The 21,821-nt window shown below is 40.6% G+C and overlaps 1 protein-coding gene across 1 annotated transcript in view; it reads right to left on the bottom strand.

The window, feature by feature from the left end:
- DOCK4 (dedicator of cytokinesis 4) overlaps positions 1 to 21,821 on the bottom strand; it is a 181,472-nt gene that overhangs the window by 49,815 nt on the left and 109,836 nt on the right. The window contains exons 22-27 of the mRNA XM_026039279.1: positions 20,793 to 20,963; positions 19,336 to 19,528; positions 14,019 to 14,146; positions 11,489 to 11,623; positions 9,345 to 9,443; positions 1,883 to 1,977 (exon numbers count right to left, since the gene is read on the bottom strand). Of these exons, the coding sequence (XP_025895064.1) occupies positions 1,883 to 1,977; positions 9,345 to 9,443; positions 11,489 to 11,623; positions 14,019 to 14,146; positions 19,336 to 19,528; positions 20,793 to 20,963 (821 nt within the window). The remainder of the gene's footprint in view (positions 1 to 1,882; positions 1,978 to 9,344; positions 9,444 to 11,488; positions 11,624 to 14,018; positions 14,147 to 19,335; positions 19,529 to 20,792; positions 20,964 to 21,821) is intronic.

Below are 21,821 nucleotides of genomic sequence, written 5' to 3'. Positions count from 1 at the left end.
TCATTGCCATCCTGCCTCCAGAGCCTCTCCCTTTGCACTACCAACACTGAGGGCTGGAAAAACTTCAGCAAAGCCACTGCTTTGTGCCTCTGGACCTTCTCAAGGAGGCTGAGCAACACAACCACTGAAGTGGGAGTGGGGGAAAACAATGAAAGGAGGAAATCTCCATTCAGAAATGAAGTTCCGAAAAAAATAGTGCTCTACAGCTGAGGAAAGAGGATTTTTTTTCTTTTTCTGCTGCCTCAAAAAGATAAAGAAACAAAGCAACTGGCAGGCAATGTAGAAATGATGGCTCTTCACACCACTGCTTCTCAGTCACCAGAATGCCTGGCCAAAACCCTGTTTCATGGCAAACCGGTATTTCCCCATTAATAAGTTTGAGAACATATCCCTAGCAAAGTAAATTAACGACCACTGGATTGATAAAGACCTGTTCACATCCTATAGTGGTTTACATTCAACTGACTGTTAACTGATAGGCAGAAACTGCCAATGACTGTCACTGAGAATTGGCTGGTGTCACATGCCCAACAGAACTGCACATAGAATCATCCCTTAGGTGGTCACGAACAACATGACATACATCAAGAAAGGGAGATGTTTGATGCTAACTAAATATAAAATAAAAAATACTAACTAAGGCAAACCCTTTTTGTTGAGCTGAAGAAAATCACCTCTAGCGTATGTGAGCATCAGCAGAATGATGATGAACCTGAGAAACACGTGTCAAGGTCACTCCTAAATCTTCATTTTGCCCATGCAAGTGGCTGCTGAGCCACCTGCCAAGCCAGCTGTTTCTGGACCCTGTAACACCTTTTTAGATGCTATATCTTGTCTACCAGTTATATATCACAGAGATGATATATCTATGATTACCAGATATATGGTTTATTTCATCATTTGTATTTTCTTTAATACTATACATAAAAAAAATCACTTCCATTCTTCAGTTATTTACATTTTTGTTGGAATTTAAAGTTGGTGGGATTAGCCATATTAAATAAGGTAATAAAGGGAAGGAAAATAACGTTATTTTCTTCAGTCATGACAAAGTGTGAACAAATACACACACACACACACACACACACATATATATGTATATAAAAGCAGTGAGGTGTTACATCCTATTGGGCACTGCAAGCAGCACCGTGAAAACTCAGGCCAGAGGTGAATGCTGCATTCCCAGTTCTGTGCCCAACACAGTCCTCTCTTTTGCTCAAACCAAATGTTTATCTAATTATGTGCTGACTTTTCAGATAGCTTATCTGATCAAAAATGAAGCCTAGAGTAACTGGTGATATAGCCAAAATCTACTACAGCTGTAGTGACTTTCCAGAAAATCTGGGAACATGTTCCGCAAAAATAAGGAGTGAACACCTCCTGTTCATGCTCTGAGACGTAGAGCCCCACATTAGAGTTGCCTGTGCTGCACCTGATTTGTGTTTTGTTGACTTTGTGATATTTCTGACAAGCACTGAATTAACAACAATGCTGAAACCCTGTCAATGATACCAGAGCAGATATTTTTTCCTTGAGAGCAAACAGACCTTTACCAACTCAGTATTTCAACAGCTTTGGATAAAGTTCTGTTGAGACTTGTCATTTGCTGCTTGGAAAACAAAGCTGTTGATGATTAGCATCTTCTTTTTGTAAAAGCATTTCTGAACTTCCAGTTACATGCCGCTACTGAAATTCAGGGGAGAAACGGGTACAGATTATATTTGTTGTATAAAGTAAGTCCAGCCTTGTTAAGTGGAAAGCACCATTCAAAAATAAAAACCAACACATTTAGTATTTTTATGCTCTACACCATATAATTGTATTTATTAATATCGTGATCTTTACTTTTTCTGTTTTAAATTACCATCAGAAAGTGTCTTACTTGTTTGCCACCAAACGCATCACTGTCCAGTCTTTGGGAAACATCTCTGGTCGGATCAGTATCCGAAATACAGTGAAAATCTGAAGCAGGAAATCCTGTGTAAGGAAAAGAAAGTCTTATGCTTTCGCAGGTTGGAAAGAGAAATGAGCTTTAAAAATACATTAACTAGAGATAAAATGTGATGATAGAAGTAGCAGAAATGCACCTTTTTTTTTTTCTACATAGATATACCCCTGAATATTTTATCTTTTTCTTTTCTCCCAAAAGGCTGCAGATAGTGGTGGGTTTTTTTTGGTAAAAAGAAGAAAATAATTTAATGTGCTATTTGATTGACAGCAGTGAATAAGAGAAATGTCAAAGATGCATTTGGTTTCCACCCATACACTTCCACAAATGTGATCCCGAGAACAATTTGCAAATTGAGAAGGCACTTCACCAACACTACAGATTTTCAAATATCTCTTTAATCATGCCTGGCTTTCAGCACAGCCAAGGTTCCTTGTGAAAGCATCATTATTTGGTGGGAAGGAGAGAGCGTAAGGACAATTTCACCAATGGTTTGCACAGACCAGGGCAGTCGAGAGCGATGTTTGGGCCCCTGAACTGTAATCCGGGCCGCCTGCCCACACGCAGGTCGCTCACTCAACCACTCTGCATCCCTGGTGAATCCATAAGCACAGCCAATGCGTGGGAGCTACTCTGCATGTGGAGAGCATTGCTTAGGAGCTGCGCATTAGCATTCTCTCCCGGGTCATTTTCCTCACCAATAAATAACTAAATTAAACAATTTCCGCACAGATTGTTTAAGATATTTTTGATAACTAAATTTACAGCAAGGGTAGTATTTCTGGTGGCCCATTTTAATTGTGTACGAAGTTGTATTTTTTTATTAGGCAAAATGTAGCCTTTCACATCATGAAAGGCATGATGCAACTGCTATAATTCACTGAACATAATCAATGCTGCATCTGACCTTGAAACATTCCTAGCTGATTCTGCTCCCATCACTTGCATTGAGTTAGCCCTAAACATGTTTTAGATGAAGATACAACCAGAGGATACCAAATATATAAGCTTGAACATCAGAATACATTCTCAAGTGCATATATCAAAGTGTAGATGACGGGCGCTGCACAACAGATGTCTTTCATTAGAGAATCACTGTAAAGGGGGAAGAAGGCAGGCACTAGGAATGGCATCCGAGATCCCGGCACCCACCCACCACAGAAGATTACATAAAAGAGACAACCTGTTTTTGGAGTGAGATGCCAAGAAGTTCTCCGTATCAGAGCATAAACAATGTTTGCTCTAGATAAAGCAGTATCTGAACATACGTGACTAGCTTGACAGGTGAACAAGTAGTTCTGTGAGGCTTATTCCAGACTGGATTTCCTATAGCTTTGTGCCTTGAGCTTAAATTCCAAAACTTTCAGCTGTGCCTTCTTTTCCATAGGAGCTAAATGTCCCTTCCCAGCACTGAAATCTCCCTAGCTCTGTGCTATGACTGCAACAATATCGGGATGCCCCAAATTCTGCTGTACCCCGCCCCTTCACAGGAACATCCCCAGCTTTCCCACATCCCGTTTCTATCCTGTCTGTGGTCCAGGAGCACTGTGTGATGCGGCTGTCGGGGAGCTGACTGACTGACCACTGACCGACCGACTGACTGACTGACTGACTGACCGACCGACTGACTGACCGACTGACTGACCGACCGACTGACTGACCGACTGACTGACCGACCGACCGACTGACCGACTGACTGACCGACTGACCGACTGACTGACGGGCTGCGCAGCTGCAGAGACCAACGGCTGGGAAACCAAACAAGCGGCTCAAGGGCCCCTGGCAAATCCAAGGTAAAACATTTTTTAAAAAAAGGCAAAACAAGGTAAAATCCATGGTAAAACTTTTCACCTTTGGGGCCTACAAACCACTGTTAAACCTCCCTGAAATTCATCGCCTTATCCAAAAAACGCTAAGGAAAGAAAGATACAGAGAACACACATGCTCCCCTCCTTAGGCATCTAGGCTGAAAAAAAAAAGAATAAATGCCTTATTCTGAGTAGTCATTCAAACAAAGCAAGCATCAAAACTTTTATTAGATTTTGAATATTAAATATAAGGGTTTTTTTTTCCCTAATTTTCATAGGAAAATCCAAAAAAAGCTTTGTCAATTCAGAGTGAATTACATTAAAAACACAAAATCAATAAAAAGCCCAAATCAGTAAGTTTGAAAATCTTCCATTTTTACAGTTAATGTGTCAAAACCCACTAAACAACAGAACAGTTCAGTGCTAAACTATAACTGAAAGAAACAGATAAAGCATAAACACCTTTGGAAATGTACGGTCAGTTGCAAGATCTGCAAGACACACAATTATTCAGCTTCTATTAGGAGAATTAAATCGTAAGTAACATCTTTTTCATGATACAGCTTTTGTATATATGATAGTGTATTTCCCTAGAAATCTATGATAAAAATGAAAATAATAAAACATTAAAGTGCCAGCTGACTGCTCTGATACTGTGTTATCAATGTGCTAGCACACGTTCACATGTCGGAAGTACTCATCAGCATTCAGCGCCAGTATCCAGCGTCGAGAGAAATAACCTTGTCGTTGTTCCACAGCAATTCCAAAGCACCTTTTGAGCAGCAGCACAGTGCCTGGCACTTTGCATGACGGAAATGCTCTTTTTGTTTCATGGCTGATATATTCTAAAACCTTCACAAGCCATTACTATGAAGTACCAGTCATGGTAAATCAGTTTTGTAAGTGTATTTTGAGCTGTTTCTTTCACAATGAAGTACTGTCTTTCACCATAGTATGTGCTCTGCTGAACACATCATAATGATTCGGTATCAGATTTTAAAGATTTTAACATTTAAAGAGGCTTTGGCCAGCTCTATAAGTGAACTAACATTTGGTTGGTTGAGTACAGACATAATTAAAGTCTCATATGCCGTCAGTCTTAAGGGATGGCAAGGGAATAATTACAGCATCGTGCCTACTGCAGGCAGCTAAATCCTGTATCTTAATATTCCTACCTTGTGTCCGCAAGCTCTAGCAGTACATTACACCACTCATAAGAGCACAATATTGCAGTTTGGTTTCCTCTGGCAGGAATATTCTGCTGCTGCAAATGTGAAAGGGATGGAACAAGAAGCGTGGCCTTCCAAAAGGCTGAGAACTCTTCATTCCCTTCATCAATCTTTGCATTTCTCCCACGCTCTCCCATATGCATGTAATGTGCTCCATAAGGCAGGACAGCCTCCCCTGGATCTCTCAGGGTGCATCTAGACTAGCATTTGAGCTTGGCTCAAGAGCTCCCGTGGAAGCAGAAGTGCCTGAGCACACGTTGGCTGCCCCTGCAGCGTTTGAGACTCACCTGCTATGGAGCCTCTGGGGCGCCCACCTTCCCCATGTCGCCCCCTGTTTTGTCCAGTCTGCTCTGCCACGTAACACTGGGCTCACCAGCTCTTCCAGCAACAAGAAAACACGGCAACCAAAACCGCCTTGCAGCGCTGCAGGCTGCACTGTGTTCACACACAGTGTTCTCCTCTCCCACTTCTCTTCTCCTACTTGCAAATTCCACCATTAGGTTGTGTAACAGACTAGACTAGCTTGGGGAGCAGCAAATATCTGCTTGTAAGAGTACTTCAGTCCATAAACTGATACAAAATATATCGACTAGAAGATCATTTGTGGTGTACTTTGTGGTAAGCAAAAAGAGCTTTAAACAATAAGCTTTGAAATAATACCAAAAGATAAACAAATGGAAGCATTTTAAATTACTGACCCATTAAATACAATGCATGATAAAGGGAGTGAAACACAGTCTCCGGGGCTTGTGCTCAGCCACGAACACCTGTCATTTCTTTCTTACTTTATTTGCATGTTTTCAAATATAAAATGCTTTTTCTGTCTTCTCTGGTGTGAAAAATATGAATCTGTTGAAGAACTGACTAAAATAAAAGCAGTCACCATGTCAATTAATAAAACTAAAAATGTATTTACAAAATAGAGGAGATATTTCTATAAACAACCACTTTTTCAAAGCATCACTCAGAAGCATGTCAGAAAACATGTGCAGATATAAATGGCACTTTGCAGTTGATGCCATTCCTTTAAACCCTCTATTGTGCTTTACTGTGATTAACGAGTTGCAAACAGCCTTAATAATTTTGGCATGGATTGTTTAAGAAAAAATATAACTGCAAATTTATTTTGATAAGGTGAAGTTCTGTTCTTATGAGYACTTCCATGAGGGATTTTTTGTTTGCAGCAGTGGTTTGGGGGAGGTATGTTTTGCAAAGTGTCACACACCCTGTGCAGACGTGCTCATGCAAGCATCTGACACCTTGAGAATCAGTCGGGAAGAAAGGAACACCTTGCAATTTCAGGGCCTATCACATTCAGAACAGGCRGTTAGTTATAAATAAATGTAGTCAAAGCAAAAACCACGAGAGAGAGCAATACAAAAGCTTAGTTTCCCTTTAGACAAGTCTTGGCAATTCCTGAAATGCATTTGTGATCTGCAGGGCRTCCTAAGGCAGACCTAACCCACCTCGACCTCCCTGACCATGGTGGAAAAGGAGGATTCAGAAACACAGCAGGTTGCTGGCAGCTGCTTCAGGTCTCACAGTACCAGCCAGCCACAAGAAAAACTGTGGGGATTGGGCCAGTCTCTAAAAACACCTCTGCCAAACTGGCCTTATCCCAGATATTTACACCTTGTGACTCTTGATATGCTCAAGCTGATGTTGTTTCCTCAGGAGGATTAAAACAGCRTAACACCCCACAGAAATCTCACAGCTGGCCAGGAAAGCAGCAAGATCTATTGACGCAGCCCAAGACAGATGCAGTCATCTTGCATGATTAACATTAGCAGTGTCAACCTCACCAGCCCTCATTTCCCTTCTTGCTTTCAGCTACATATTTCCAGGGTATTTGGTATTTCCAAATGAGGAGAAAATAAACATTCRTTCTTCTATTTCAGATTCAGAAGAGAAGAAATTCTGCATTAATTTAGATCACATCTACTGCCACTGAATGACTGGTAGAGCTGTGGCTCTGCTAATGAGAGCRGGATGGGAACAGCAGACTCTGGACTTGATTTCTTAAGACCTGTATTTTGATAGCTGACAGCACTGGCTACAGCTGCTTCCCATATGGCTCTGTAAAATAGCAGGGTATGTGTGTTGTGCAGAATATAAATTTGTCTCAAATCAAACACCATTCAAGCAATAATTCCAGAAATTCTCATGTTCTGGAATCAAAAAGTTTGAAAAAGACAACAAAGAATTTYATAAATGTATTCAGCACATATAGCAAATATAAAAATTTAAACCTATGAACTTAGGTCTGCTCAGAATTCAAATAAGGAAAGCATTTCAAGTAAAATTGCCATGTTCCACAGTATTTATTAGAAGTTTTCTAAGTATAGCCACTATCCTAGGTGAAAACAGATGCTGTAGTTAAAAACAAGTAAATCTATATAACTCCTAGGTAGCATTGCTGAGTCATGACAGAGAAATTCTCAGAGATATGTCCCTCTTTCAAACTCAACATGACCATCTCAACGCAAAGAAAGGACACTCATGGATGGTACTCTCTCTCAGAACAGCTCTAAATGGCCAATCAGAATTTAATAAAAATTAATTACTAGACTCAGTTCATAGCATTTCAGTACCTAACATTATGCTACAGAATTTTACCAAATGGCAATTTAAGACATTAAAAACACCATATCACACTAGGACATCATGACTCTCCCACTTGGGCTTCCTGCCTGCAGAGAGGGCACAGGTGATCACTGAGCGTTCCCTGCATGGGTCAAATGTGGTCCTATACAGATTGCACGGGAGCCTTAAAACAAACAAAACTTCCTTCCTTCCCTCTTCTTAATCCATCCATCCCTGCTGTAAAAAGGAATGGAAAAAAAAATACTTTCACAGAGTCACAGAAAYGCTGAGGTTGGAAGGGACCTCTAGAGATCATCYAGTCCAACCCCCTGCTCCAGCAGGGACACCTAGGGCACGGGGCACAGGGCGGCATCCAGGCRGGTTTKGAAGACCTCCAGAGAAGGAGACTCCACARCCTCCCTGGGCAGCCTGTGCCAGGGCTCTGTTACTCCCACAGYGAAGAAGTTCCTCCTCATGTGCAGATGGAACTGCCTGTGTTTCAACTTGTAYCCATTGCCCCTGTCACTGGCCACCACTGAGACGAGTTCGGCCCCTTCCTCCCTACCTTCTCTAGCTCTATGAACACAACAGCTCCACCGGTGACATGGGCCGAGGGTGCCCGGGACCGAGTTTGGCAGCTCCTCCCGGCCGTGGCCAAGCTGGGCAGAGGGCACGAGGCTGGCGGCTCCTTCTGCCAGGGGTCTTGCCACACACYGAGTAACTTCATGAGACAGAGCATGGAAAACTGCCTGGAATCCTCAACTCGCGTTTGCCAAGACTTTTTCAGCAMCATAAGGCATAGGCAATACTGATGTTCATTCTCTACCAAGAAAGGTTTCCAATGCAACTCAGCAAGCACGTAGTACAAGGCAGACTCAAGCACTGTGACCACAAGGGATGTGATCTCTTTTGCTAGGGCTCTAATTCAGTGAGACCTGCAATCTAAGCACCACACTCAGTGAGGAAGTCTYACCATTGTGCTGCTTGGAGCACTTAGAAGCTCATACTTTGCAACCATGCAAACCAAACAGGATGTTCTCCTGCATTTCAGACTATAACAGGCAGAGCAGTTTGTGCCTGATGCTGTGGCTAACAGAGCAGATAAGAGCACTGTTTCTACAGCCAACACGGGCCAAAGCTGCAGTCAAGTTAGAAGAAATTTGAAGATTTACAAGAAATATGGTATAAAGACAGCATAGTATCAAATTGACACCCAAATCCTGCTGAATTTCATTTAACCGTGCACTGTAACACCGCCCATTGCAAATACATTAACATGACTTTCCCCATCACATAGAATGTCCCTGGTTCAGCRAATGGAGAGAGTTTGCTGAATGCTTATTTCAAGCCAAGTATTTGCCACTGCCATTTAGCATATTAAAAATGAAAAACTGGCTGACAGGAAGAAACAAGAAAAATTACTTCACCTTAGATGGCTACCTTAAAACAGGTTTTGAGGCTAAGTTTATGGTCTTAAAGCAATTATACAGCCCTTCTTCCCGTATTTTATTGGTTCTCATTGTGGTAGCAAGAGAGCTATAGCCCCACCACAACTCCCTGAATAAACATGAAATGCTGTGTAAAAATGAATTAATCTGAAAAAAAAACCACAGATTTTTAAATACTGCATTAATAATAAGCATTTAAATACTGGTATAATAATAAGCATAATAATAACTATTTAAATATTGATGTATTTCATCACAACAAGAGACTACCTGAGAAAGATGAAAGAAATGAGACCTGCACATGTTTAAAGCCATTTCTGTTACTCACCCTCAGCTCCTCCTTCGTGCTGAAGCTGTCAAGCAGCTGCTGGTAATGTCTGTCAGTCATTTGCCGTAGCAGGGACAACAAACAGGAGACRAACTCCCCCTGGATCACACAGGCCAAGAACAGAAGCATCACTCATTAAACTCAGACATGTAAGAGAAATTCATAAGCATTTAAAAATAATCAGGAAATGCAAAGGAAATCAATGCTACAATTAGGAAAAACTATTTGTTACACACCTTATGCAGTGACAATGAAGTAACTTAGGTGTGAGTTTCTCATTTGAAGAAATAGTTTTCCTCAAACTCGGGGTTTTTTTACTCAGCAGAATTTGTTGAAATAGCTCCAGAAGAGCTAAAACACCCCAAAAATGGCTTGTCCTTTATATTTGTTTTTAAACAGACTGGTTAATAGACTGTCAAAATCACCATCTCTTAGTCAACTCAGGTTTGAAATATATATATATATATATATATATATATATATATATATAAACAAAATATTCTGCAACAGCTCTTAGGAGAATGCTATTGTTTCTCCAATAGGGAAGAAACTATTGCACTGGGTTGGTATGACATTTTTATCAGTGTGCTGCCCTGAGCATGTCTACATCTCCCAGGGAATATTTGATGATACACGGAGCTTGAATTAAGGCCCTGGACTGCAGCAGAACTGCTGCTCTCACGTGGGGTACTTTATTAAACTCGCTCCACAAAGAGTGCCAGGYCTTGGGCTCGGTGGGTCGCCATAAGCCCATCCTGCAGGATGTTTCCACATAAATGTATGTAACTGCCTTATGCTGTGCTGYGAGTCACTGCCACACTAAGCATTCTTTGAGATGCCTGTGGTGATGATGACATGGCTTTTCTGATGCCTCAAACGAAAGTTTGCAGCTTGCAATTTCAGAGTCTACCTTTTTGACAGGGTGAGAGAATTAGACTATCACAGTGTTTGATGAAAACTTAATCTGCAAGCAAGTGGATATCTCAGAAGAAACCAATAAGCTCAGAGGTCTGCTACAATAACAGTTAAATGCTACAACCCACACTTCAGATGAKATTTTTTTTTGCACTGTGTACAGAGCACACTTAGATTTTTGCAATTTCAAAAACGAAGAAAAATTTAAACTCTCAGATCCACAGTCCTAATGAGTTGCAGTGACTAAAGCATGGTGTTAGCCTATCACAAAGCTTGCTCAGATGGGTAAACATTCAAAAAATGTTTGTTCTCTGTGGGATAAAGCAGAAAAAAAAAGAAAAATCCACAGGCATTAAATGTGTTTTGAAATGTCTKATCTCAGAGGAAACTGCTTTGAAAAGCTACCAGCCATTCATTAGCAAAAAAGGTTACAGGGTAAAATCAGGTGATTAATCAAAAAGCACATAATGAGATGGCAAACTGGAAGGCACAGTGCATTCTCTTYACAAAGTGATACGCCCTCGTCTCAAACTGCAATCACATCTCCTGCTATTTGCCCCTCGAAGGCAAATTGGGAACTCTGCTGCAACCAAGCACCACTTCCTCCACTTGTTTCAATGTTGATTATGGATCTTCCTATAATTTGATTGATTGATTGCCTTTCAACTTCTTAATTTKCAAGAGCTGTTTTATTGTGTTGAGCAAAATATCATTTATTCATCTGGTAAATCTGGCCTCGAGGATTCTGTTCACGCCGCAGACATGAAGCTCAAACAGTCAGCTCAAATATAGGAATGTCATTCTATCAGCAAATTTGGATTTGGTCAGGTTAGCAGCCTTTATTCTGCAGGCAGCTGCYTTATTGGATAAAAATGTGTACTTTTGAGGATGCAAAATGTTACTGGCTGATTTTCTTCCATTTTCARGAATTCAAATTGAAGGAGAGTTTCAGAAAGTTACGAAATTTTTAACAGAGGAGACTTAAGGAAATTTTTACTAACCTGAAACAATGTTAAAAGGAATTTTACCTCTTTGTTATAGTCACAATTTATAAGTAAATGTAATGAAAAAATATTATTTTGAGAGAAAATCTGTAAAATACAAGAAAGTTCTTCTTTATTCTCAATTCTCTGCTTTACTTGCGATAGAAATGGAACACTGTGAATTACAGTGCCCAGACAATAGCAGCGTTCCTGTCAGCCGCTGCCGAATTACTACAAGAAACTCACAGTCACATCTTGAAACTGGAGGCGCAGAGCAGAGCYGGATGCTTGAGGTCGGCTGGTGATCTCTAGTATGGTCCTCAGCAAAATATCCAGCAGGCTGTTTACAATCACATCTATTTCTTCCAGGACAGATTTTTCCTGAAATAATAAATGAAACCTTTGAGATTTCGAAATAAGAAGATGACCATGAACAGAATTTCCTTCGGTATGGTTTTAGAAACAAGTAAAGATTATTTTTTATTATGAATGTTTCAGTTGAGAAACAAAGACCATTCCTGAATTAAGATATACTTTTAATTTTATTGATTTTATCTAATAGTTTTTGATTAATAACACTATACTGAAATATGGAAGACAACTATGACGATGGATTTGAATACACAATCAATCCTCCAAGTAACGTAATTATATTTTCAAAAAGAGTTCAGGAAAAGGCAGTAAATAATATACAAGGGCTGGCCAGCTAAAATTTGTATAGGTAACAACCCTAGAGTTTTAGGGGGGAAATTGCCAAGAGAGACTTAAAGGCCAAGATGYTGAATTCTGCTTCCACACTCTGAAACGGCACCAGAACAAGCAGAGGGTTCTCAGCCTCCAAGCCCTGCTCCAGCCATAAGCCCCAGCTCCTTCTCYGAGTAGCACTAGCAACTTAACAGACTAGTAACTTGTGTCAGGCTACAACTGCTTGTGCACAATATTAATACAAAGGAACCAAAGTGTCCATCAACAACAAACACAATTGATCCCTTAGTTACATGCAAGAAAACATTTGATAAAGCCAAGCTGGAAAATGACTTCTGCGTTTYAAATCAAACGTGTTTCTCCCCTTCAGGCCTGCATTCAGTTTCCATGACAGCAGACACCACCAGCTCAATCCGAGCAATTTCATCCRTAACTTAAGAGGAGATTCCTTTACAGAAAGAAACACCTCACCCTGTAGCCAAACACACACTGCCAAGCTAAGACTCAGCTGACAAACAGAATCATATGACTTTGCTGGCATCCAGATGTAGGGATGAGATTTCTTTCTGCTTCCTACATACGCAAAGCATATGATAAGTAACAAAATTCAGATTCCTCTTTAGACTCAAAAGGAGTCTGGTGTCACGGCTGTGGTACCTGTCACTTCTCTGCTATCACACAAGCGTAAAACCTTGCGAATTATGAAGCAGCATGGACAGTGTTCAGTGTATTCAGGAAAGGTCAGCATGGGTGGCCTCTGTTGGGCCTCAGGAAGGGTCAGCATGGGTGACCAAACTATTGTGAGAATGACCAACCAAAAAACCCATCCTCTTCACAGCTGTCTGTAACTTCACTTGTTTAGTCAAGCTGTCTTGGTGATACAAGAAGGAAGAAGTTCTGAGCCGATCCACTAAAAATCACACGTTACCTATACCAGTGTCATCAGCTTGTTAATACTGGCAGCTATTCTACTGAAGAGCAGGATCTGCATGTCCTGCACCCTAGAGAGAGGGCTTTACATGGGCACCATTCCCATATTGTGCAAACCTCTGGCATTCACGGCCAGAAGAACTCAGTCACCCCAAACGCAAGGCCTCCTGAAATTGGGATCACACTGACGGGTGTCCTCCAACCCCAACCCACTCCTGCATCTACATGCAACTACATGCATCAAAATGCATCTATAAGAAAGCAGGTATTTTCTTGGTGTACAAAACACCACACAGCCTGACAGCTCAGTCCTTCCCAGACAATGCCCAAAAAGCTGTGAATACCATTGACAGGCAATAACTCAATATTACCTAGGACACAAACCCACCCCCAGATGATCACTCATTCTAAGTCCCTGTGCAGATTCCTCTCTGTTGTCCCTGCACAACTACATAACATGAAGCAGGCCTCCACACAACACCACGGTCTTCCAAAATCCCTTTGTTTTCCAAGTGTCCAAGATGAGAACTACACCATTGCCCACTCAGACTCAGCTTCTCCAACGCCTCCTTTATTCGTGCGTATTCTCCAACTCAGGCCTTTCCTCTGTTCCACTGGAGGATCATATTCCAAATGGCAATTCAAACAAAGCCAGTAGCTAAACCAAGGTACTAAAACTGGAGGCCAAGAACCGAAGGGCTATCCTAGCTATTCAGTGGAAAAACACTGCCCACCACCAGCACCTTTGCAGTTCTCTAGATTATAAGGCAGGGGATGATGGCCTCCTCCTGAGCTTTCACATCTCGAAAATTGAATGCCTGAAAAAGTAATGTACATGACATTAGAATATTTTATAATTCCGTCAATTCTCCTAGCATTCTCCCTGAGAAGAGAAACTAGGAACTTCCACATGAGACTCAGAGAGAGTCAAAGCTTGGCAGAACACAACGTGCTACAATTAAAATATTCTTGCATAAAAAAAAAAGATAACGCTGATGAGAAATCACATCGATGTGTTCATGGAGAATTGCTGCAGAGAAGACTCTTCAAAATGCTTTTCTTGGTTAAAGTCCAGTTTATGTCATTACTGGAAGCCATGTAAAGTTCAACACCTTGTTGACAGGACATGGTGTTTACTTACTGAGCTGTTCTTCTTGATGAGGCAGAATATGTTGCTAAGGATACGTGCGCACATTATAAGGTCCTTCTGTTCTTGTAAATGCATGTGGAGATGATGTAAAACTACCGGAAGAAGGATATACCGAGAATCTGGAATAAATGAAAAAAAAATATCAGTAGGATCTTCTCACAGAGTCATTGCATCTTAATGTAGACATACAAATGTGTCGTCTGTCCAAACCTGTGTTTCTGACAATCAAATGTTTTTACTTGCTTTAATGGAAAGCTTTTACTTCAAAACCATAATACTATAGAAATAAAAAGAAATGTCTGAAGAATAAACAATATTTGGAAAACTTGCATATCATACATATATACAAACACCCCTGTATGGATTTTTCGTATATGATTAAAATCACACATTTATTGAAGTACTAGCACAAAAATACTTAAATTCAAAGTACTGTGCATTTATTCTCTGGTGCTCCTTACCAGGTGAGACAATCCCTTTGCAAGCCAAGTCTGTCACAACAGACGTCACTATAATGCAACATTATTCTGCAAATGAGTTCTAATTTACAGACCATGAACACTTCCAGATTTCTCTGGGGATTTTTTTTCCTCAAGATTTCTCTCTCCTAACACGTATGAGAAAKTTAGACTACTGCTGTCCACATGATTAATTTGCTTTTTCTTCAAAAAACTGTTTTTTATAAGCACAAATCTTTAAAATGTTACTTTCAGTTTTTTATGATGAAAGAATTTCTCTAACACGCTGTATTTTCTCACTTCTTTTTGTAATTAATGAAAATAGTAAATAAGAATAGTCCTAATGCTTAGACTTGCAATGCAACATTAAACTTCTATTTAAAACCTGATAAACGGAATGTGGGTTTTTTTTTTCCATTTTATTGTTGCTTTTACATCTTTTCCATAATTGAGAAATAATGTTCTCATTTAGATCTACTTGAATCATTCCTCTGTTAAAACTTTAAAGATTATTACATGCTCCATTATCTAGATATATCGCGTCACTTACAGTTCTTTTGTTCACTAATATCCTAAGAGTCATCTAATTTTCCTAATTTTCTAAAAATTGGGTTCATCTAGCATAAAAACTACTCTTTTAAAATAATTTGGCCAACCGTGCTTTCTTCCTGGCTTAGTCTTTGCATAAAAACCTGTTTTTATTTTTTCTCTTTATTTTTTCCAGCAAAGAGAAAAAAATAACGCCTGCATCTGAGGCAAAAAAAAACAGGAGCCCCCATTCCTATGGAAAAAAAAAAACACTTAACATCTAGGCTAGGGGCAGGCTACTTCCTCCCAGCTTTTCTTTACGCCTTCAGTGCATGGAAGTTTTGTCTAGCGAGTAACCCAACTTCTAGAGGAGAGAAGAAGGGCTCCCTGGGGAACCCTTCTCCTGGTTTCAGCAGCCTCCTGGGAGGCAGGAGATGGACTCTGCACAGATGCTGCGAGCGCTGCCCTCAGGCAATGTTCAAACCACATCTCAGCACCTCCAACCCGCCAGGCCAGCAAGGAGAACCAGGCCTGTGCTGCGGGGCTTCTCCTTGGCCAACCTGGCGAGCCAAGGGGTCTTCCTGTTGACTCCGATGGGCTCATCCCGAGGAGCACACGGGCTCCAGCCTCATCTCCTGRGCACTCAGCTCTGCTGAGCTGCAGCCTGATGAACTCCATTCACRGGAGCGGGGAAAGCACCTGGACCAACTCCCTCCCATCACCTGGCTTGAACCATCTATGCCGTAACTGAGCACCCTCATCCAAACATCCCAAGTACCCCGTTGTTTTTTGCAAAAAAATGCATGCAACAATCATGAGTTTTGTTTTACCAAGACCAAATGGATTAACAAAAACCACATTACAGTGATTTGCAACTAGACCTGGGAAGGAAGGGGCCATTGACCAAAGTAACCGCCTGGCAAAACACAGCTCTGGGTAGACTCCTTATAAAGCCCTAATCTAAGCACCTGTCCTGATCTGAAGAGCAGAGTAGACATCACCATTGCACCAAACAAAGGACTACATGGAAAACATCAGAGAAAATAGTGTTTAACACTTGCCTCGGGCTCCTCTTTTGTCTTAAAAATGTCAGATGCGACGGCAGCCACAGCATAGAGGCAAATTAATGAATGCAAGGAATGGTGCAATTATAATCCCAGCCATCAGTCACTGTCCTAATTTTTCTTCTGTGCAAGAAGCCAAATTAGCTGACTGTTTAAAATGGTAATGCCTGCCTTTACAAATATTACACAGGAATAGAAAAAAAATCATGACATTGAGTTTTCAAGCGCATGTCTGGCATAATTAAAAAGACAGACTACTTTGGGCAATCCTCGTAATTTCCCTATGCAAGCTACATTAACATTAAACATTTAACCAACAGCACAAACTCCCATCTTGCTTTCTAGTCAGCAAAGAAATAACTGCACATATAAAACTGGTCAAAATGAGCATGGAGAAGAAATTTGGTTATCGGGATATTGTAAGTAAAGAAAAAAACAACCTTGTCCTTGGACAGTAAGAAACAAAAAAGTTGCTGTTATTTCTGCCAGCCTTACTTGGATGACCCAAAAATGATCAGTGCACTACTTCAAAAATAAATAAATATGTAAAATTCTTACACCTCAAACCGTTTTGTTATTTTTTTGAATATTTTGTTTTGAAACTTTTTTTTTAAAAAGTGTTAATATGTAAGGCTTAAATTAGTACCTGAATGTACTTCAACTAAATTTAGTTCAGGATTTGTATCAACTTATTTCAATAATGATAGTCCGACTTCTGCAATGTACAAGACATCTAATTATTCTCACTGATTGTGCCTGCATCCTCAGTTCTAAATGACTATAGAAACATATGATTTCTTAGCACATATAGGAAGTAGGTAACTAATGGCTGTTTGCATCTTTTAACATGTCTGTAGTTCTGATCCACAGCAAAACCTTTAGTRAAATTGCAGAAACACAAATAGATTGAGGGTGAAATCCTATCTGCACATGCCTCCAAATAGCACATATTGCTGACTGGAGATTCTCTACAGAGAGGCACACAGAGTCCAGGGAGATGGTTTAGAYGCACCCTAATACATCCAAAATGGAACTAAAATATCTGTCCTTGGGCTCCTTAATCATCTCCTACATCYGATATTTCTGTTTTTTAACAAATACCAAATATATCTCCTGATTGCAGCAACASACAAGTTGGTGTCAGCTGATTTCTGCAGCAGTAGGAGTTGAAATGGCTGTTTATAAAGTACTGAGTTATTTGTTAAGCCCAGGCATTATAAAATGTCTACAACTCTGATGCTACAACAATATTGCTGGCTTCAGAGCTCCGGAAAGCAGGCAAGGCTGCCTAACTGCCCCCCAATTTTTAGTTTTTAGGAGGCTGAACAGTGGTTCACTGCGTCCCATCTGGCCTGCAGGGCTTAGCCCGAATGGCAGCCCRCAGTGCTCACCATCTTCAGCTGTGGGGCACAATCCCAGTATTTTCAGGGCAGCAAGCCTCAGTTTTACGTTAGGATGTGTGTTTATGTTGAGCATGAACAGGGCTTAGTGCAGTATCTGTTTCCCTGAGAGGTTTTTAAAAGGTCTYCCTTCCCTCTAGGAATGGACTGAGGCAAAGTCTATGTTATTATTATTGCTATTTATTTTAAAACACTAAGGGCAAAGAGCAAGAAACTGAGCTCCCCAAGACCTCTCAGCTTAATGGTAACTGAAACTACACCGTACAAGATGCTTTCAAGCACTTGTCCTAAGCTTCATATCACAGACAACTTATGTTATTGCCTGACATCTTCCCCATCGATTACCCTGTGGAGTGAGAAATTTTATATTCTGTTTGTGTACAAGTACCTCCATGTGAAAATCACCACCCACTGTTGTCGTTTTTGAACTCAAAACCAATTCCCAYGACTTCTTAATAATAAAACTAGATTTAAATAACAAGCTAATACTTTTACAAAAGAAAGCAAAATTTGTCATACAGCCAGAGAATTTACAATTCCAAGAAACTCCAATAGTTTTTTTTTTTTTTTTAATGCACATTTACATGGCATTAAGGTTCTCCCATTATTTTCAGTCATTTGGATCCTCTGGCTAGGCTGAGCTAACCAGGACAACAGGAGGAAAACAAGGATGCACCTAAACCCATCTTTGTGTAATCCAACCCTGAAGTAGCTTGGAAAATGGAAAACGTAAGTCAGAGCATCCTTAAGATTGCCCCATGAATAGGTTACCATCATTGCCCCATGAATAGGTTACCATCTATGCAGAGCATCAGCGGTTTGACCCATCAGCTGTGGGGAGAGCTGGTTGTTCAGGAAGGGCAGGGTGGGAGCTCAGGAGAAAAAGGCTTAGGAGCTTTCACAGCCAGAGCACAGCCAAGCAGCCCACGCTGCCACGAGCATTTCTGCACATATTTCTTGACCCTTTTCTTGAGCTCATACTTTCACTGTAAGCATTATGCTTTTAAAGAGCAATGTTCTCGGACCTCTTCCTTTATGCTACAGCATGTCAAAACACCCGATGACTTTTGTTTGCCGTCATCACTGTAATGGGCCTATCTTGACTGTCTTAGACCTAAGTTTCTGTTGAAGCCTATTATTTGCACAAGGATGGAGCATTAGGCTGATATCCAGTAAATTCTCAAGAGGGTTTTTGGTAAGAAAATCAACTCTTACTGGCATCCTTAAAACCTCTGCTACTTTAGTTCTTTTTTATCTCACAATTAATTTCAGACAAATTAAGTATTTTGTCATTTTTCTCCCTTCAAACTGAAACATGAGTGTCAGGGCCACCACCACACAACCAGTTCTTCTGTTTTGCATAGCAGTTCGCTATACTGTTACACACTGCACACACCAAGCATCACCTGCATCTCTCCCCAGGGAATCTTTCCATTCTCTCCAGGACACAATTACCTTAGCCTTTATGTAGCTTCTATTTTTTTAAGCCGTGGTAAGAAAATAGAGGATCAAGAGTGCTGAGTTACCAACAGTTACACAGATAAAACTTAACTCATAAGTAGGAATCAGTTTCCAGTTCTGCCCTCAAAGGAGAAAAAAAATGTTTTCAATTGGTAAAGTTTTGTCCTTTATATTTACATAAACAGTATCATGAAAACTACAATATAATAAATACAATACAATAAAACTACAAAATTAATTAACTATTCTAATAAAATATGATAAACTGCCCATACAGAAATATGCTTGAAGACTGTTACTTAGGAAGCCCTAGTCTGCCAGGCGTTATTTCCTTCAGTATCTGATGCCTTGCACACAATYAGAGCTCCTCAGCTGCCGGCAGCCGCCGTGGTCCCACCTGGGTTAGTGTACAAGTGGCTCTCCACAGTTTTCCCAATGCTCTGGAGTTTAACAGCTTGAAGAGACTCATCCCCGTGCATGACCGTGGGCAGGCTGCCCAGCGCGTCGTGGACCAGGTTGGCCACCTCTCTCACATCGAAGAGCTTCAGAAGTTCAGCGTACACAGTTGGGAATGAGCTGAGAAATACAGCCTGGGGAAAACAGCAAAAAAAAAAACCAGGCCAGTCAGATATGGCAATATAGCTTTGAYATTTGCAAAATTTAAATAGCTGCAGAAATGTAAATAACTGTAACAAAATGTCTATGTTTACATTTCAAGGGCAGTTGGTAGCATTAAAATCAGTCAGACTTCTAGAAGCAACATCCTTTAATGGGCTCACACCAGTGCCTATTTTCCTTTAAACATTATTTAATGACTCTTCATTCCGCTCATGACAGAATGGAAGAAAAAGCTCCACTTAGAGCAAATACATTTACTATTTTCATATGCCTCATGATCTATGCATGAGAGGATTTTTTTTTGAGGATAACAGAAGCCACTTGACACCAGAACAAGATGATTTGAGGAGGTTGTTTTATTTTGTTTTAGTTTTTAAGATAAGGAATAACAACCTCCCACTGTTCATTAAAAATGAATGTGGAGACAAAACACTGAACATGCACAAAAAGTGTCTTTGGATTTTTCTTCTATGTGATTTTTGCTGTAAACATCTCACATTTGAGTGAAACGAGTGTGAGTGAAATTGGATGGAAGAACATCTCTCCATCCTGCCCTCTCTGATCTTCCGTTTCTTGGAAGAGCAACTTTATACAGGGCTGAAGAAACTAGGAATCCTCAACAGGCTGCAAGCACCCACTAGGGAAGCGGCTGAGGGGCTGAGGGGCCAGACCCTGGAGGCAGAACGATGACCTGTGCACTTGGCTGCCTCTGCAGAACTTCCCACAGACAGAAGTGTTTCTTACTTGCTTTGCCTCTGCCCTTCAGGACAGGTCAATTTTAGCAGCCTTGATTTAGATACAGATACGAGCCAAGTACTAACACAGAGGTCAGCAAGATTTACAAAAGACACCAAAACTGAGAAGCCCTTTCTGTTGGGTCAAATTTTTCAGTTCCTACATAGTTAAACCAAGCCATAAAATGACCAAMACAGAGATCACTTTTTGTGTATCCAGCAAGGCTGACATGTCCAGAATTAATGTGACTTACCGAAAATATGATAAGAACCATTTTTAATTCAAAAGTAAACAGCCTTGGCAGAGATAATCTTAAAATGAGCATTTAGAAGCTGATGGTATGAAAATTTCACACTATAGGATAAAGGTATGAGGGCAAGCTGAAAATATCATTTTGTTGTGAAGAATCAACATTTTATTTCTCAGGCAACAGAAGTAAGGTCCTGGATACTTTTCCCAGAGCATGTGGAAAGCAGTAAGAAAGGCTGCCTGAAAACTTACCTGCAGCTGGGACAGAGCACTAGCCCCTTTGCCTTCCTGGGCAAGGAAGAAGCGCACTGACATGAGGAGCTCCTGGATACAGCAGCGGAATTCCTCCTCATTCTGTCCACCAGTGGCAATAGAGAATAACCTTCGAGACTGAACTATGTATTTAAATATATACTCCTGTGCCTGCAAGTGGCAAAATCAAAGATACCTCATAAAAGTGAAGCAGACGTCTTGAAAAAGAACATGTACTACGATTCATCATTCAGATAATGACACTGGTCACTGCAACGACAATGATAAACTGCAAAATCTCCCGTTCCTTTTCCTTTTCCCTCACCTYCCAACATCTCTCACATGTTTTTGGCTACAGAAGCAAAGTGCAAGAATGCCAAGTATTGCTAAGGCATATGAAGGCCAATAAAAGCAGCCTTAGGCAGCCTTTCCACTTTCTTGAACTYTATCTATTAAGAAGTGATTTTGTGTCAGCTGTTAACCAGGTAACATCAAAAAACGCTTAGGTTAAGTTGCAAAACTGATCAAAGTAAATTAACTCTACAGCCATTTCTTGGTAGTGAAACTAAGTTAACAGCGGTGCAGAAAGCACAGGAAGGCACAAGCTGGTATTTTATCTCCAGCAGCTCCTATCCCAAATGGGACCACTCTGCGGTGCAAATCAGTCTTTGCACTGAGCCCTGTTGATGGTGCCAGTCAGGAGAAGCAGTGCAAGACAGTCCCCCTCTTCCACRGACCTCCCTGTCGACAGCATGAAACCATTAAATCAGCAGGCTTGCCTGCCATCTAGACTCCCAGCTGTGCCAGATATTAACTCTGCTATTTCTGCTTGTTTTAGAACTCCTACTCATGTAGATCTTCATTCATTAAGGAAAGTATTGATCCAAAGTCTAGTGGTACTAAGTTCCAATGATTAATTTTGACAGAAAAGGAAGATAAACAAAATGCAACAAAAAAAAGTATGTAATTCCTTAGAATTAACATTATAATTCCCCCACTTATACCTACTGTGCTACATTTCCCTACATG

The sequence above is a fragment of the Nothoprocta perdicaria genome, unplaced genomic scaffold (assembly GCF_003342845.1).
Source record: "Nothoprocta perdicaria isolate Ctin4 unplaced genomic scaffold, notPer1 scaffold_227, whole genome shotgun sequence".
In the NCBI taxonomy this organism is placed as follows: Eukaryota; Metazoa; Chordata; class Aves; order Tinamiformes; family Tinamidae; genus Nothoprocta; species Nothoprocta perdicaria.
This window is presented reverse-complemented; position numbering and strand designations above follow the sequence as displayed.